This window comes from Pangasianodon hypophthalmus, chromosome 29 (genome assembly GCF_027358585.1).
Source record: "Pangasianodon hypophthalmus isolate fPanHyp1 chromosome 29, fPanHyp1.pri, whole genome shotgun sequence".
NCBI classification, from domain to species: Eukaryota; Metazoa; Chordata; class Actinopteri; order Siluriformes; family Pangasiidae; genus Pangasianodon; species Pangasianodon hypophthalmus.
This window is the reverse complement of record NC_069738.1, coordinates 1,109,226-1,126,477: the sequence shown is the minus strand read 5'-3', so window position 1 is coordinate 1,126,477 and position 17,252 is coordinate 1,109,226. Positions and strand designations below refer to the sequence as shown.

At 46.2% G+C, this 17,252-nt stretch overlaps 2 protein-coding genes across 2 annotated transcripts; one reads left to right on the top strand and one right to left on the bottom strand.

The window, feature by feature from the left end:
- The first annotated feature begins 652 nt into the window (after nucleotides 1-652).
- On the top strand, nucleotides 653-3,489 carry fmc1 (formation of mitochondrial complex V assembly factor 1 homolog). Its single transcript, XM_026910201.3, has 2 exons — nucleotides 653-891; nucleotides 3,138-3,489. The coding sequence occupies exons 1-2, from the start codon at nucleotides 763-765 to the stop codon at nucleotides 3,339-3,341; spliced, it is 333 nt and encodes a 110-aa protein (XP_026766002.2). The 5' UTR covers nucleotides 653-762; the 3' UTR covers nucleotides 3,342-3,489.
- Nucleotides 3,490-4,165: 676 nt separating this feature from the next.
- wbp2nl (WBP2 N-terminal like) lies at nucleotides 4,166-16,345 on the bottom strand. The gene is made up of 8 exons (XM_034301414.2): nucleotides 16,188-16,345; nucleotides 11,051-11,159; nucleotides 6,806-6,944; nucleotides 6,410-6,502; nucleotides 6,150-6,287; nucleotides 5,449-5,529; nucleotides 5,216-5,301; nucleotides 4,166-5,071 (listed from the first exon to the last, which is right to left on the bottom strand). Exons 1-8 carry the CDS (start codon nucleotides 16,244-16,246, stop codon nucleotides 5,015-5,017), a joined length of 762 nt encoding a protein of 253 aa, XP_034157305.1. The 5' UTR covers nucleotides 16,247-16,345; the 3' UTR covers nucleotides 4,166-5,014.
- Between the last annotated feature and the right edge of the window lie 907 nt (nucleotides 16,346-17,252).

Here is a 17,252-nt window from a genome sequence, read left to right as displayed (position 1 = left end):
GATACCATAACACATATTACTCAGTTAGCTAGCTTGCTGATGATAATAGAATTTTAGTCAAATACAAACTATTTTCACGGTGTAAAAATGTATAACATGTATAGAATAGTTGCTGATATAGTGCATAAATGAATATGACCAAAACGACAAGCGCTAAAAATTAGCCGCATTTAGAAAAATTAAACCATTCAAAACATTTGGTATTTGGATATGACATCACGCGTCAAGGCGTTGGGTTTTTTTTTAATCTACACATCATGGATTCCAACGTGCTTCTCTTCTGATGTTGATTTTATATTCTTTTAAAGCTTTGTTGTATAAAACGGGATGATGTGACACCGCTATAATCAGTGCTTCCTCCATCTTGGATTTTCTGAAGCGGTCACTCCGTGACGTGTCAATCTTCTGTCACGTGTCTTCATGTGATATGAATTTGCAGGTCACCAAATCTGAACTTTGGGACGCAGAGAGATGTGAAACTTCTTCGCTTTGAGCTTGCATTTTCGGTCTCCAGGACGAATGGACGTCAACGGAACTGAAAAATCTAGTGTGACCGCCGATTAACAAAATTATCTCAGAGTTTCCCAGTCGGAATTACGACTTGAGGGGTCATTCATGTGTAACTTCCTACTGGGAAACTCGTATTTACGATAAATTCAGGTAGCACTTGAAGGCAGCATACGAAGAACGAGATTCCTCCATCTTTCCTGAACCAGAAGTTTAAACGCTGCTGAACGCTGCACTGCTGCTGATTTATCCAAGATGGCCGCCCTCAACTCTCCACTTCGGATCTGTCGGGGCATTTTAAAAGAGCTTAGATATTTAAAAGGGCCTGAATATAAAGGCACAATGATGTACAGTTACGTGATGGAACAATTCCGAAAAAATCAGGTAGGATATGAAGCAGTTTAAAGCTAAGCTAACTGTGCTGTGTTGTTGTTGTTTGGCTAGCTGCTGACCTTCATGAGGCTGAGGAGAAACTCGCTAAACATACCGTTTGTACTAAACTAGCAACCAAATAAAACTAATTTACTGTATAAATATTTTAATTTCAGCCTCGAGATGGCTGAATGTCCGAGTTAATCAACTACAGCTGCTATTGCTAATGCTAAAAACGCGCTCGATTTGACACACTACAGCGCGCGCCGGAAAGTTTTTTTTTTTTTTTTTTGCCATGGCAACGGCTCTCTGACTGCCTCGCGCCTTTAAATGCTGAGGTAAAAAGAAATGCTAGTATGCTAACAAACCAAAAACTGTGGTAGTAAATAACGTGTAACTATAGTACAGCACTATAGGCTTTTCCACAGGTTCGGTAGGAGAAATAGGCTACATCCCAAAACATGTACTGACACGCTAAATAGTGTATAAAATATTATATAAAATAGTACTCCACCACAGTGTTTTCTCACAGAGGGTCTGATAAATCCCTGCTGAAGAAAATCACTGAAGAGACATCTCCTAATGGTGTTTAATGTGTTTCTGCTGGTCTCCTAATGGTGTTTCTGCTGGTCTCGTGATGGTGTTTCTGCTGGTCTCGTGATGGTGTTTCTGCTGGTCTCCTAGTCGTGTTTCTGGTGGTCCTCTAATGGCATTTAATGTGTTACTGGTGGTCTTGTGATGGTGTTTCTGCTGGTTTAATCGAATGTTGTTCTTTATGTTTCCTTATGTAATTTTATTCTGATGACAATCATCTGCTCTTGAAAGGCTATGCTGGATTCTGGTGGCATTTAATAGGATTCAGGAAATCCTTAATGGAAACCTTCAGGGATCAAAGGGAATCCTAATGGAAACCATTAAACCTGTTCGCATTAAAGTTAGTCCGTTATGTAATGGTAACCTCAGGGATATTGGTGAAGGATTGTAGGGTATACATCCTACCTAGTACACTATATGTCCAGTTTGGAATTTATTTTCCCTCCTACATAGTGTATGAGATATTTTCTTTCTCACTATTTTGGTTAACCGGATAATCCAACATGGTCAAAGGATTTAAACTCATTATTCTGTTATATAGGATATGGAATGAAATGATAAACCTTACATAGGGCTCTGTTAGTGTTCCAGTGCCCTAGTGCACTAAATAGGGAACAAAATAATGTGTTCTGTATCTTACCTGCACTGTATGTAGAATATTAGTGTAGAAAGCCCAGAAGTCGGCTAGTTGTTTTTATTTAACACTGCTAAACTGGGCATTATTATGCATTGTTTATCCTTTGTTTTACATTTAAAACCAAACTGTCTTACAGTTACAAGCTTGTGTTTTTTGTTTTTGCTGTTCTTGTGACTGACCCAGAGCTGTGATTTTGGTGATAACAAGTTGAACCCACCCATTTTTCAAGTGCTCAGAAATATTGGAACATGTGACTGACAGGTGTATCTTGTTGCCCAGATTGATTGTTTAAATAATTAATAGCTCTTAATATCCCTGGGGGTTTTGCCTGTGAAAAGGATAAACCAACATGAAGACCAGAGAGCTGTCTATGGGAGAAAAGCAAGCCATTTTGAAGCTAAGGGAAAATCATTAAGAACTATTGCACAAGCATTGAGCATAGCCAGTACAACAATTTGGAATGTCCTGAAAAAGAAAAGTGGTGTACTAACAACAAGACATCAAACAATTGGTGTAGCCATTCCAATACTTTTGGATGGGAGTGTATATATCATAAATTACAATATGCATTTCTTTAGTTGTGTTAGTATTGGGAGAAATGAGAAACATGCAAAGGTTTCTGTCATTGACAGTTTTAAGGGTAATTTATTTTAACATTCACATTAACTTGATATATGATTATATATTTAAATCATTAACAAATCAGATTTGAAGTGTTGGATTACAAAATGTTTTGGAATATACTACTTGTTTTAAACTGACTTTCCCATTGAAGAGTATAAAACTAGGATTCTCATTAACGCTAAGTCTCAAATCGCTACCTATTCATTAGATAAGTGTACGACGTGAGGTCTGTTATCCATTTGGTGTCCAATACTGTGTAATTTAGCCCCCTTAGTGCACTGCCTAGGGTATGAAATGTGTTCTACAGTGAACTAGATGTCCATTAGAGAGCCATTTTGGCCTACAGTGTAAAGGTACATGTTATATATTATTATAAATTATATATTTGTGTATGCATGTTTAGGTGACTAGTGAGCGTCACTGCCGTGCTCAGAAGGAGGCAGTCCACGCGTCCCACACATACCTGTGTCTGTTAGAGTCAACGCGGCGTCATCTGGAGCTGCATAATCAGTACCATGGGAAAGGAGAGCGCCCCCCGGAGGAAGTGGCCCGCCTTGTAGGATTGCGCTTACCCACACAGCCCGGCGGTAAGGGCTGGGAGGAGTGAGAGACTGAGTAAAGGATGGAGAGCAGGTGGAGGACCAGCTGTCAGTCAGAGACTTTCTCTAAATGTACAGTGTGTTCGTTCTCACTGTGTGTGTGTGTGTGGATTTGTAAACATTGTTTTGTCTTCAAATAAATAAAGTTTATTCTGACTCCTTGTAGTGTTAATTAAAAATATACACATGAATCTAAGCAAATGTTCATTTTCACTCATCCCCCATTTTGTACTGAAAAATTTACACACAGATTTATGTGTAAACACTGTTGATAAATGAAATTTGTTCCATTTAAACTTAATAGATAAACTTTCATAACTGACGACAGTGAGGTAATCAATTCTATTTCCTTTTATAGTTTATTTTATTCACACAGGGTAAGTACTAATAAATAACTTGTTAGCAAAATTAACATGGCTGACCAAAATGCCTATTTGTAATGAAAAATAAACCAGTTTTAATAATATCATTATTACACATTTAATTAAACACATACAAGGGTTGATGTTTAAATGGTTTAGTTACTCAATATTGGAATATTTATCGAAAGTAAAGTGCTATCAATCACCTTTTAATTCTAATGAAAATTTATTTTATTAACATGAAACTGCAGTTTGATTTGTGTGTAGAAATGTTTTATATGAGTTTGATCAGTTGATTTGTCTGATCTATTGTTACGCAGCTTTATTAGTGTGTGTGTGTGTGTGTGTGTGTGTGTGTGTGAGAGGGTGTGAGTGAGTGAGTATGTTGGCTGTCATTTCTCCTACAGTGTGCACTGTGTAACACACACACACACACACTTAGCATTATGCAATACAGTCAGAACATGGTGTAGAATCTAAGATATTTATTTATTATTCACCAATATAATTTTCCAGCAGCTGCAAATCAGAGAAAGGAATCATGAACAACAAAGGAAACTGTGTGAGTGTGTGTGTGAGTGTGTGAGTAAGAGTCAATACACCATACTGTGATAATCGATTTTACTCACATCATAGTTTACAATATTATCACAAGATATTATGGGATTGCTTTTTCTGAGGAAACGCGCACACACACACACACACACACGCACACACACACAGACACACACACTGCATTAAGGATTTACTATGAATATTAAAGTTAATGATTCTGTATCTGTGCTATAGGATTGCTATTCACCTCACGCACACACACACATACACACACAGACCACGCTGCCCAAGTAAACGGACTTTAACCAACGGTTGTGAATAAATCTGAGTTAACGCAGTAGCCATGGAAACCAAAGTCACTAAGCAGCAAATCTAACAATTTTTTTATGCTCGTTAACAAACACTTTTGATTAAAAACAGTGAGAAGGTGCAGAAAAGCTGAATTAGAAAAACTTTGCTGGTTATAAACATGATTACAATACACACACACACTCACACACACTCTTCTTGCATCACTCACTCACACACACTCTCCTTGCATCACTCACTCACACACACTCTCCTTGCATCACTCACTCACACACACACACACACACTCACACTCACACATACACACATACACTCTCAGAGGAAAAGGAGAGATACAATACATATATGTATAATAAGATTTGCTCCGGTTCTAATATCCAGTACAAGCCAATCTGAGAAAAATCTGTGATGTCATAACCGTGCAGTTATGTGACTTCACAGGAAGGGGTGGGGCTTTAGTTGTTCTTCTTATCTGGCTGGTTTTGAGGAGGATAGTACGGAGGAGGCTGATCCTGAGAGAGAGAGAGAGAGAGAGGGAAAAAAAAAAAAAAAAGACAGGTCAACGTTAGTGATGTGTGTACCTAAAGTTGTTGTCATGGCAACACTTATAGGTGATGTACTATTTAGACTCAATATGGTGGTACGTGTGTGTATACCATTGGCATGTAGACGTTGTGCGGGTTGGTGGGATTGTAGTAAGCGCTGCCAGCTGCCTCGGCTGCTTTAGCATTACCAGGAACAACTGATCCAGAGAGAGAGAGAGAGAGAGAGAGAGAGAGAGAGAGAGAGAGAGATGAGTTAGTGTGTGAGAAACACTAACAACAAAAAGGAAATAATCACAACACAGTAAGTGTGTGTGTGTGTGTGTGTGTGTGTGTGTGTGAGATACCTGGTGGAGGGTTCCAGTTCTGAGGAGGTCCAGGGTATGGAGGAGGTGGAGCCATGTAGGGTGGAACTGTGGGATACATGCCTACACACACACACACACACACACACACACACACACACACACACACACACACACACACACACAGCATTACACAGGGCATTACAGTATATTATACCATCTCTGAGAGAATAGTGGAGTGGTCACTATGGAGTCTCTCAGTGGTCACTTTTGAGTCTCATTGCGGACACTATCGAATCTCACACAGCGTCTCTCAGTAGACACTATCAAGTCTGCCAGCGGTCGCAATCGAGTCTCACATCGAGTCTAACAGGAGACACTACTGAGTCTCTATGGAATCTATGGAGTCTCACAGCAGTCACTATGGAGTCTCACAGCAGACACTACGGAGTCTCACAGCAGTCACAATGGACTGTCACAGCAGACACTGCGGAGTCTCACAGCAGACACTATCGAGTCTCACAGCAGACACTATCGAGTCTCACAGCAGACACTATCGAGTCTCACAGCAGACACTATCGAGTCTCACAGTGATCACTATGGAGTCTCACAATGGTCACTATCGGATCTAACAGTGGACACTACGGAGCCTCACAGCGGCCACGGTCTAGTGTCACTGCAGTCACAGTCTAGTCTCACAGCGGTCACTATGGAGACTCAGTCCGGTCACCATGGAGCAGTACCTGGAGCTGGAGCAGAAGCAGCAGGTGGGTAAGGGTAAGGGCTGTAGTAGGGTTGAGGCATCGCTGGACTCGCATAGCCGTTCATGTAGCCTGCAGGGGCAAAAACATTCGCTCCACTCTGTGGGGGGGCGCGAGACGCTGAAACACACACAATACACACTGTTTACTAAGAACACACACACACACACATTATATCCAACCCCCCAGCACCACCCCAAACCCTCCCTTCACACACACACACACACACACAGAGCGCTCACCATTGGAGGCCAGTTTAAAGAGATGCTGTCCGAGCTCGATGGCACCTCCACTGGGGAAGGACAACTTAAAATTAGCCTGACCTTCCCAACCACCTGAGAGAGAGAGAGAGAGAGAGAGAGAGAGAGAGAGACAGAGACATCAGTGTCCATTATACTGTATATTAAGAAAATACTATGGAACTGTAATGTCTCTCACACTCACACACACACACACACTCACACTCTCACACACTCACACACTCACACTCACACACTCACACACTCACACTCACACACTCACACACTCACACACTCACACACTCACACACTCTCACACTCTCACACTCTCACACACTCACACACTCACACACTCACACACTCACACACTCACACACTCACACTCACACTCACACTCACCGCCAGGTTCTGCTTTGATGATGCCCTGGATGAAGTTGGCAGAAAAAACAGGCTGTTCAATGCTGCAGTTCTTCATCAGGTAATACGGGAACATGAAGGAGCAGAACTTCTCCTTCATATTATTGCTCACAAACACCATCTGAATGCACGCACACACACACACACACACACACACACACACACACACACACACACACAAGGTTTAGAGATGAACAGTTTGAAGCACGCCCGTCACTGAATCTCGCTCCAGAGTGATGGCTGATTTACACTTCTGTGAGCACGCTAGGATGTCGTGCGCGGACGCTCTGACAGGGTGAAGTATTCATACTTGCACATAACGTGAGTGCGTCCTCTAGGAGGCGCTGTTGCATGAACCACGCAGGAATTTACTGAATTACAGCACAGAAGAGCTGAAAAACAGCCCGAGTTCTGTGTTTCACAGTAGGAATAATAAACAGAAGATATCACGGATATGAGTTTGTTTTGTGCTGAGAAAAGAAACCTCGCGTGGTTAATTATAAACCGAGTGAATTCTGACTGAAAGCGTTTCTGAAGTGTTTAACTCGTCTGGACTCAAGCTCTCGTATCGAAACACTTCAATATAACTAGTGTTTAAATCCACAGTTCTGGTTTACCCACAATCCCCCTCTCTGTCTCTGTGCCACGTTTACCCACAATCCCCGTCTGTCTCTGTGTGCCACATTTACCCACAATCCCCCTCTCTGTCTCTGTGCCACGTTTACCCACGATCCCCCTCTCTGCCTCTGTGTGCCACGTTTACCCATGATCCCCCTCTCTGCCTCTGTGCCACGTTTACCCACAATCCCCGTCTGTCTCTGTGTGCCACATTTACCCACGATCCCCCTCTCTGCCTCTGTGTGCCACGTTTACCCATGATCCCCCTCTCTGCCTCTGTGTGCCACGTTTACCCACAATCCCCCTCTCTGTCTCTGTGCCACGTTTACCCACAATCCCCGTCTGTCTCTGTGTGCCACATTTACCCATGATCCCCCTCTCTGCCTCTGTGTGCCACGTTTACCCATGATCCCCCTCTCTGGGTCTCTGTGCGCCACGTTTACCCACGATCCCCCTCTCTGCGTCTCTGTGCGCCACGTTTACCCACGATCCCCCTCTCTGCGTCTCTGTGCGCCACGTTTACCCACGATCCCCCTCTCTGCGTCTCTGTGCGCCATGTTAACCCACGATCCCCCTCTCTGCGTCTCTCTGTGCCACGTTTACCCACGATCCTCCTCTCTGCGTCTCTCTGTGCCACGTTTACCCACGATCCCCCTCTCTGTCTCTGTGTGACACGTTTACCCACGATCCCCCTCTCTGGGTCTCTGTGCGCCACGTTTACCCACGATCCCCCTCTCTGCGTCTCTGTGCGCCACGTTTACCCACGATCCCCCTCTCTGCGTCTCTGTGCGCCACGTTTACCCACGATCCCCCTCTCTGCGTCTCTGTGCGCCACGTTTACCCACGATCCCCCTCTCTGTCTCTGTGCCACGTTTACCCACGATCCCCCTCTCTGCGTCTCTGTGCGCCACGTTTACCCACAATCCCCCTCTCTGTCTCTGTGCCACGTTTACCCACGATCCCCCTCTCTGCGTCTCTGTGCGCCACGTTTACCCACAATCCCCCTCTCTGTCTCTGTGCCACGTTTACCCACGATCCCCCTCTCTGCGTCTCTGTGCCACGTTTACCCACGATCCCCCTCTCTGTCTCTGTGTGCCACGTTTACCCACGATCCTCCTCTCTGTCTCTGTGTGCCACGTTTACCCACGATCCCCCTCTCTGAGCCTCAGTGCGCCACGTTTACCCACGATCCCCCTCTCTGCCACTCTGTGTGCCACGTTTACCCACAATCCCCCTCTCTGCCACTCTGTGTGCCACGTTTACCCACGATCCCCCTCTCTGCCACTCTGTGTGCCACGTTTACCCACGATCCCCCTCTGTCTCTGTGCGCCACGTTTACCCACGATCCCCCTCTCTGTCTCTGTGTGACACGTTTACCCACGATCCCCCTCTCTGTCTCTGTGTGCCACGTTTACCCACGATCCCCCTCGCTGCCTCTGTGCGCCACGTTTACCCACGATCCCCCTCTCTGCGTCTCTGTGCGCCACGTTTACCCACGATCCCCCTCTCTGCGTCTCTGTGCGCCACGTTTACCCACGATCCCCCTCTCTGCGTGTCTCTGTGTGCCACATTTACCCACGATCCCCCTCTCTGCGTCTCTGTGCGCCACGTTTACCCACGATCCCCCTCTCTGAGCCTCAGTGCGCCACGTTTACCCACGATCCCCCTCTCTGCCACTCTGTGTGCCACGTTTACCCACGATCCCCCTCTCTGCCACTCTGTGTGCCACGTTTACCCACGATCCCCCTCTCTGAGCCTCAGTGCGCCACGTTTACCCACGATCCCCCTCTCTGCCACTCTGTGTGCCACGTTTACCCACGATCCCCCTCTCTGCCACTCTGTGTGCCACGTTTACCCACGATCCCCCTCTCTGCCTCTGTGTGCCACGTTTACCCACGATCCCCCTCTCTGTCTCTGTGCGCCACGTTTACCCACGATCCCCCTCTCTGTCTCTGTGTGACACGTTTACCCACGATCCCCCTCGCTGCCTCTGTGCGCCACGTTTACCCACGATCCCCCTCTCTGCGTCTCTGTGCGCCACGTTTACCCACGATCCCCCTCTCTGCGTCTCTGTGCGCCACGTTTACCCACGATCCCCCTCTCTGCCTCTGTGCGCCACGTTTACCCACGATCCCCCTCTCTGCGTCTCTGTGTGCCACGTTTACCCACGATCCCCCTCGCTGCCTCTGTGCGCCACGTTTACCCACGATCCCCCTCTCTGCGTCTCTGTGCGCCACGTTTACCCACGATCCCCCTCTCTGTCTCTGTGCGCCACGTTTACCCACGATCCCCCTCTCTGTCTCTGTGCGCCACGTTTACCCACGATCCCCCTCTCTGTCTCTGTGTGCCACGTTTACCCACGATCCTCCTCTCTGTCTCTGTGTGCCACGTTTACCCACGATCCCCCTCTCTGCCTCTGTGTGCCACGTTTACCCACGATCCCCCTCTCTGCGTCTCTGTGCGCCACATTTACCCACGATCCCCCTCTCTGTCTCTGTGTGCCACGTTTACCCACGATCCCCCTCTCTGTCTCTGTGTGCCACGTTTACCCACGATCCCCCTCTCTGCCTCTGTGTGCCACGTTTACCCACGATCCCCCTCTCTGCGTCTCTGTGCACCACGTTTACCCACGATCCCCCTCTCTGTCTCTGTGTGCCACGTTTACCCACGATCCCCCTCTCTGTCTCTGTGTGCCACGTTTACCCACGATCCTCCTCTCTGTCTCTGTGTGCCACGTTTACCCACGATCCCCCTCTCTGCGTCTCAGTGTGCCACGTTTACCCACGATCCCCCTCTCTGCGTCTCTGTGCGCCACATTTACCCACGATCCCCCTCTCTGCGTCTCTGTGCGCCACATTTACCCACGATCCCCCTCTCTGTCTCTCTGTGCCACGTTTACCAACGATCCCCCTCTCTGCGTGTCTCTGCCACGTTTACCCACGATCCCCCTCTCTGCGTCTCTCTGTGCCACGTTTACCCACGATCCCCCTCTCTGCGTCTCTCTGTGCCACGTTTACCCACGATCCCCCTCTCTGCGTGTCTCTGTGCCACGTTTACCCACGATCCCCCTCTCTGCGTGTCTCTGTGCCACCTTTACCCACGATCCCCCTCTCTGCGTCTCTCTGTGCCACGTTTACCCACGATCCCCCTCTCTGCCACTCTGTGTGCCACGTTTACCCACGATCCCCCTCTCTGAGCCTCAGTGCGCCACGTTTACCCACGATCCCCCTCTCTGCCACTCTGTGTGTCACGTTTACCCACGATCCCTCTCCGTGTGTCTCTGTGCCATGTTTACCCACAATCCCCCTCTCTGTCTCTGTGTGCCATGTTTACCCACGATCCCCCTCTCTGCGTGTCTCTGTGCCATGTTTACCCACAATCCCCCTCTCTGCGTGTCTCTGTGCCATGTTTACCCACAATCCCCCTCTCTGTCTCTGTGTGCCATGTTTACCCACGATCCCTCTCCGTGTGTCTCTGTGCGCCACATTTATCCCCCTCTCTGCGCTGCAACGCAAAGAAGCAAAATATGCATTAACACAGAAGTATAACCCGGCCTAGAAGGTCAGAAGGTTAGATGTGTGTGTCAGGGGTGTGTGTGTGTGTTTTTACCCTGTAAGGCGTGAGGTACACACTGCCCTTCTTGGTCCCCTTGAACAGGTCACTCTTTTGTGTGACATCACTGAAGGAGAGCTCCACATTCTTACAGTCTCTCAGCACGCTGAAACACAACAGCCAACATTAGGGTCAAAGGTCAAGGTTCAGGATCCAAGCATGGTTTAGGGTCAGAGTGAGGGTCAAAGGTTAAGGGGTCAGAATTAACTCAGGCTTTAAAGCTAAGAATAGAGTTATGATAGCCTAAATAAGCCCTAGATGTCATTCTAGAAGCAGTATTTAGGGTTAAAGATGAGAGGTGAGGGTTTCTTATGGTCAGAGTAAGGGCTACAGGTGAGAGGTGAGGGTTTCTTATGGTCAGAGTAAGGGCTACAGGTGAGAGGTGAGGGTTTCTTATAGTCAGAGTAAGGGCTACAGGTGAGGGGTGAGGGTTTCTTATGGTCAGAGTAAGGGCTACAGGTGAGAGGTCAGGGTTTCTTAGGGTCAGAGTAAGGGCTACAGGTGAGAGGTGAGGGTTTCTTATGGTCAGAGTAAGGGCTACAGGTGAGAGGTCAGGGTTTCTTAGGGTCAGAGTAAGGGCTACAGGTGAGAGGTGAGGGTTTCTTATGGTCAGAGTAAGGGCTACAGGTGAGAGGTGAGGGTTTCTTATAGTCAGAGTAAGGGCTACAGGTGAGGGGTGAGGGTTTCTTAGGGTCAGAGTAAGGACTACAGGTGAGGGGTGAGGGTTTCTTAGGGTCAGAGTAAGGACTACAGGTGAGGGGTGAGGGTTTCTTATGGTCAGAGTACGGGCTACAGGTGAGAGGTGAGAGTTCCTTATGGTCAGAGTAAGGGTTACAGGTGAGAGGTCAGGGTTTCTTAGGGTCAGAGTAAGGGCTACAGGTGAGAGGTGAGAGTTCCTTATGGTCAGAGTAAGGGTTACAGGTGAGAGGTCAGGGTTTCTTAGGGTCAGAGTAAGGGTTACAGGTGAGAGGTCAGGGTTTCTTAGGGTCAGAGTAAGGGTTAAAGGTGAGAGGTGAGGTGTCCTTAGGGTCAGAGTAAGGGTTACAGGTGAGAGGTGAGGGTTTCTTAGGGTCAGAGTAAGGGATACAGGTGAGAGGTGAGGGTTTCTTAGGGTCAGAGTAAGGACTACAGGTGAGGGGTGAGGGTTTCTTAGGGTCAGAGTAAGGGTTAAAGGTGAGAGGTGAGGGTTTCTTAGGGTCAGAGTAAGGGTTACAGGTGAGAGGTTCTTAGGGTCAGAGTAAGGGTTACAGGTGAGAGGTCAGGGTTTCTTAGGGTCAGAGTAAGGGTTACAGGTGAGAGGTCAGGGTTTCTTAGGGTCAGAGTAAGGGTTACAGGTGAGAGGTCAGGGTTTCTTAGGGTCAGAGTAAGGGTTACAGGTGAGAGGTGAGGGTTTCTTAGGGTCAGAGTAAGGGTTAAAGGTGAGAGGTGAGGTGTCCTTAGGGTCAGAGTACGGGCTACAGGTGAGAGGTGAGGGTTTCTTAGGGTCAGAGTAAGGGCTACAGGTGAGAGGTCAGGGTTTCTTAGGGTCAGAGTACGGGCTACAGGTGAGAGGTGAGAGTTTCTTAGGGTCAGAGTAAGGGTTACAGGTGAGAGGTGAGAGTTTCTTAGGGTCAGAGTAAGGGTTACAGGTGAGAGGTCAGGGTTTCTTAGGGTCAGAGTAAGGGTTACAGGTGAGAGGTGAGGTGTCCTTAGGGTCAGAGTAAGGGCTACAGGTGAGGGGTGAGGGTTTCTTATGGTCAGAGTAAGGGTTACAGGTGAGAGGTGAGGGTTTCTTAGGGTCAGAGTAAGGGCTACAGGTGAGAGGTCAGGGTTTCTTAGGGTCAGAGTAAGGGTTACAGGTGAGAGGTGAGAGTTTCTTAGGGTCAGAGTAAGGGTTACAGGTGAGAGGTGAGGGTTTCTTAGGGTCAGAGTAAGGGCTACAGGTGAGAGGTCAGGGTTTCTTAGGGTCAGAGTAAGGACTACAGGTGAGGGGTGAGGGTTTCTTAGGGTCAGAGTAAGGGTTACAGGTGAGAGGTGAGGGTTTCTTAGGGTCAGAGTAAGGGTTACAGGTGAGAGGTCAGGGTTTCTTAGAGTCAGAGTACAGGCTACAGGTGAGAGGTGAGAGTTTCTTAAGGTCAGAGTAAGGGTTACAGGTGAGAGGTGAGAGTTTCTTATGGTCAGAGTAAGGGTTACAGGTGAGAGGTCAGGGTTTCTTAGGGTCAGAGTAAGGGTTACAGGTGAGAGGTGAGGGTTTCTTAGGGTCAGAGTAAGGGTTACAGGTGAGAGGTGAGGGTTTCTTAGGGTCAGAGTAAGGGTTACAGGTGAGAGGTCAGGGTTTCTTAGGGTCAGAGTAAGGGTTACAGGTGAGAGGTCAGGGTTTCTTAGGGTCAGAGTAAGGGTTAAAGGTGAGAGGTGAGGGTTTCTTAGGGTCAGAGTAAGGGTTACAGGTGAGAGGTGAGGTGTCCTTAGGGTCAGAGTAAGGGTTAAAGGTGAGAGGTGAGGGTTTCTTTGGGTCAGAGTAAGGGATACAGGTGAGAGATGAGGGTTTCTTAGGGTCAGAGTAAGGGTTAAAGGTGAGAGGTCAGGGTTTCTTAGGGTCAGAGTAAGGGATACAGGTGAGAGGTCAGGGTTTCTTAGGGTCAGAGTAAGGGTTAAAGGTGAGAGGTGAGGGTTTCTTAGGGTCAGAGTAAGGGATACAGGTGAGAGGTGAGGGTTTCTTAGGGTCAGAGTAAGGGTTAAAGGTGAGAGGTGAGGGTTTCTTAGGGTCAGAGTAAGGGATACAGGTGAGAGGTGAGGGTTTCTTAGGGTCAGAGTAAGGGTTAAAGGTGAGAGGTCAGTAAAACACCCTGTGTCCTTTGTAGGGAAATGAACAGATGATGCAGAAGTTCCAGTGTGTGTAAACAGGAGGTGGTGAAATCTGATCTCAGTTCCACATAAAGAACTCGAGCAGAGCCTGAAGAGAACCTGAGCTGAGACACAGTCACTCAATCAGGGTGAAGATCTCACTGCTGCTCTGCACTCTGAATAAATGATAAGGCTGAGGGAGGAGAGGACGGTACAGCACCCGCTGCAGAGTGCCGAGTGGCTCAGACAAACCCAGCTGAGAAACAGCTTTATATTTCTGTGTGTGTGTGTGTGTGTGTGTGTGTGTGTGTGTGTGTGTGTGTGTGTGTGTGTGTGGTGGTGAGAAAACACATTTCAGTGGTCTGGAAATTCACACAGACAGAGTTCCTGAAAATACACAACACTCAGGTGGGTTTACGAAACCTCCTGATTTCAGAAATCAGGGTTACACTGCTACTTCCTGTGTGTGTGTGTGTGTGTGTGTGTGTGTGTGTGTGTGTGTACACACCACTTAAACCTGCTCTATAAACAACCCACTCCAACAAACCTGTTCCAACAAACCCAACAAACCCGGCATAAAGAACCCGCTCCGACAAACCGGGCCTAAAAAACCCCGCTCCGACAAACCGGGCCTAAAAAACCCCGCTCCGACAAACCGGGCCTAAAAAACCCCGCTCCGACAAACCGGGCATAAAGAACCCGCTCCAACAAACCGGGTATAAAGAACCCGCTCAGTTAATGCAGATGTTGATGAAGAACACAGAATGAGAAAGCACTGATCCAATTTTTACAGAAATACAGAAGATCTGATCTAACTCTGGATGCAAAGACACTAGCTACGTTTACATGGACACTAATAATCCGATCGTAATTGGACTAGAAGCACAATCAGATTTAAAAAGTCACATGTAAACACGTCAATCGGAATGAATTGGCCAAAACCGATTAAAATTTCATTCGGATCGTAAGCGGTGGTTTAAACCTTTTCTAATCCGATGGAGAGGACATGTAAACACTTCATCGGGTTGAAAATGAAACCAGATAGTTCTGCGCATGTGCAATGACGTACAAATCACGTAATGACGTATGACGCACGGCTGTCAGCGGTGTTGGGGCTCTGACCGTAGCCTCACCAGGTGCCATGTTCCCCTCCACCATGGAGCAGAGTGTCATTAATGACTGTCGTGTCATCCTAAAGTTCTCCTTCCTCTCCTCGTCTGTGAAGTGGTGCAAGACGACGTTGTCCCACCGGTCCTTGCTTCAGACCCTCGTCCACAGACGCCTTGTTCTGGGCTCGGGAAGGGGCATTTTAATTGCTTAATAAATACACGCAGCACAAAACATCACGTGCTCGTCGTCTTCTAATTAGCAGCTGAAACAGGCAAATGTTAAGTCTGCTTTTTAAAATGAAAAAAGAAGCAATGGTGAGAGAGTGGCTGCTAGTATCTGCGTGTTGGAACGGAGGGAAACGTGTAATCGTGCACTGTGCGCATGTCAGAAGATCAAATCCGATTCTTTCATGTAAACGCGCACATCGACCCGATTACTTTATTCAGCGTTCCTGTAAACACTGCGATCGGACTAATCAATCTGATCGATTTCATTCCGATTGAAACAAAAAGTGTCCATGTAAACGTGACTACTGTTTCCATGTCATCATTATTTTCCACAACTGTTATAATCATTAATGGAATTAGACTTTAATGGGACAGGGACCGGTTTAGAGTTATGTGGATCAGATTAGATTAGATCAGATTACAATTAGAGTTTATTTCTGATCAGTTTAATGATGAAATTAGATCAGATCTACTCAACATAGAGAATAAGTAATAAGATACAACTTCACTTTCGGTATTAGTAAATAAATAAATAAATAAATAAATCTCACACACTCCCCCTCTCTCTCTCTCTCTCTCTCACACACTCACACACACACACACACACACACACACACACCATGTCGATGTGACGGACAGATGAGGTGTTTTTTGTTTTGTTTTGTTTTGTTTTGTTTTGTTATGCTAGTTAGCTTGGCTAGTTCAGCTAGGTTTGTCTTGGGATTTATTAACAAAGTAAATTCCTAACTAAAATTACAAAACCGACATTCCTGAGATATTTATAGACATAATACATTTAAATACTGAAGTTTATAAAAACATCCTGACAGTTAGCATGTGTGCTAAAGTAACTGCGCTGGAGATACCGGAAGTGCGGCTGTGTGACGCAGCTAGCTGGTGTTAGCTAAACAACTCATGTATAATATAAGTGTTTATAAAGAGAGATGAATGTTGCTGAAATGAGCAGGACATACCTCTCACTGTTGTTGATGATCACTCCACCCTGAGGAGAATGGTTTCTGTTCAGCGCCATCTTCTCTCTCTCTCTCTGTGGGTCTGCGAGAGGCGGTTTATACTCAGGCAGCCTGCTGACCGAGCGGCTGTGTCCCAAACCCTCTCTCTGTGTCACTGAAGTGCACTAGGTAGGGCACAGCGCTGCGCCCTTCAGCACAGGGAGCGCAGGGAGCCTGCACAGGGAGCAGGAGCTGTTCGGGCTTCAGCCTGTGTGACTAATCTCTCCCTCATGACTGAGGAAAATAAACACGTCACCGGTTAAACAGCACTTTATTACTCAACTGTCACAGCGAAGTGCTCCTGTAAATCACATTTACACTGATTAAACCCATTAATTAACTAATTAACTAATTAATTAACCAATTAACCATTTTCATGTCTAACATTAGAGAAAAACCATCTATCTATCTGTCCTGTATTCATCTATCTATCTATCTATCTATCTATCTATCTATCTATCCTGTATTCATCTATCTATCTATCTATCTATCTATCCCGTATTCATCTATCTATCTATCTATCTATCTATCCTGTATTCATCTATCTATCTATCTATCTATCTATCTATCTATCTATCTATCTATCCCGTATTCATCTATCTATCTATCTATCTATCTATCTATCCTGTATTCATCTATCTATCTATCTATCTATCTATCTATCTATCTATCTATCTATCTATCTATCTATCTATCCCGTATTCATCTATCTATCTATCTATCTATCTATCTATCTATCTATCTATCTATCTATCTATCTATCCTGTATTCATCTATCTATCTATCTATCTATCCCGTATTCATCTATCTATCTATCTATCTATCTATCTATCTATCTATCTATCTATCTATCCTGTATTCATCTATCTATCTATCTATCTATCTGTCTATCTATCTCGTATTCATCTATCTATCTATCTATCTATCTATCTATCTATCTATCTATCCCGTATTCATCTATCTATCTATCCCGTATTCATCTATCTATCTATCTATCTATCTATCTATCCCGTATTCATCTATCTG

Excerpts from the sequence above, each read along its gene's own strand:
- wbp2nl (XM_034301414.2), bottom strand. The coding sequence starts at position 16,246 with ATGGCGCTGAACAGAAACCATTCTCCTCAGGGTGGAGTGATCATCAAC. Across the intron at positions 6,945-11,050 it reads TGTACCTCACGCCTTACAGG|ATGGTGTTTGTGAGCAATAA; the intron begins GTAAAAACACAC and ends GCGTGCATTCAG. Across the intron at positions 5,302-5,448 it reads GAACTGGAACCCTCCACCAG|TTGTTCCTGGTAATGCTAAA; the intron begins GTATCTCACACA and ends TCTCTGGATCAG.
- fmc1 (XM_026910201.3), top strand. The coding sequence starts at position 763 with ATGGCCGCCCTCAACTCTCCACTTCGGATCTGTCGGGGCATTTTAAAA. Across the intron at positions 892-3,137 it reads AACAATTCCGAAAAAATCAG|GTGACTAGTGAGCGTCACTG; the intron begins GTAGGATATGAA and ends ATGCATGTTTAG.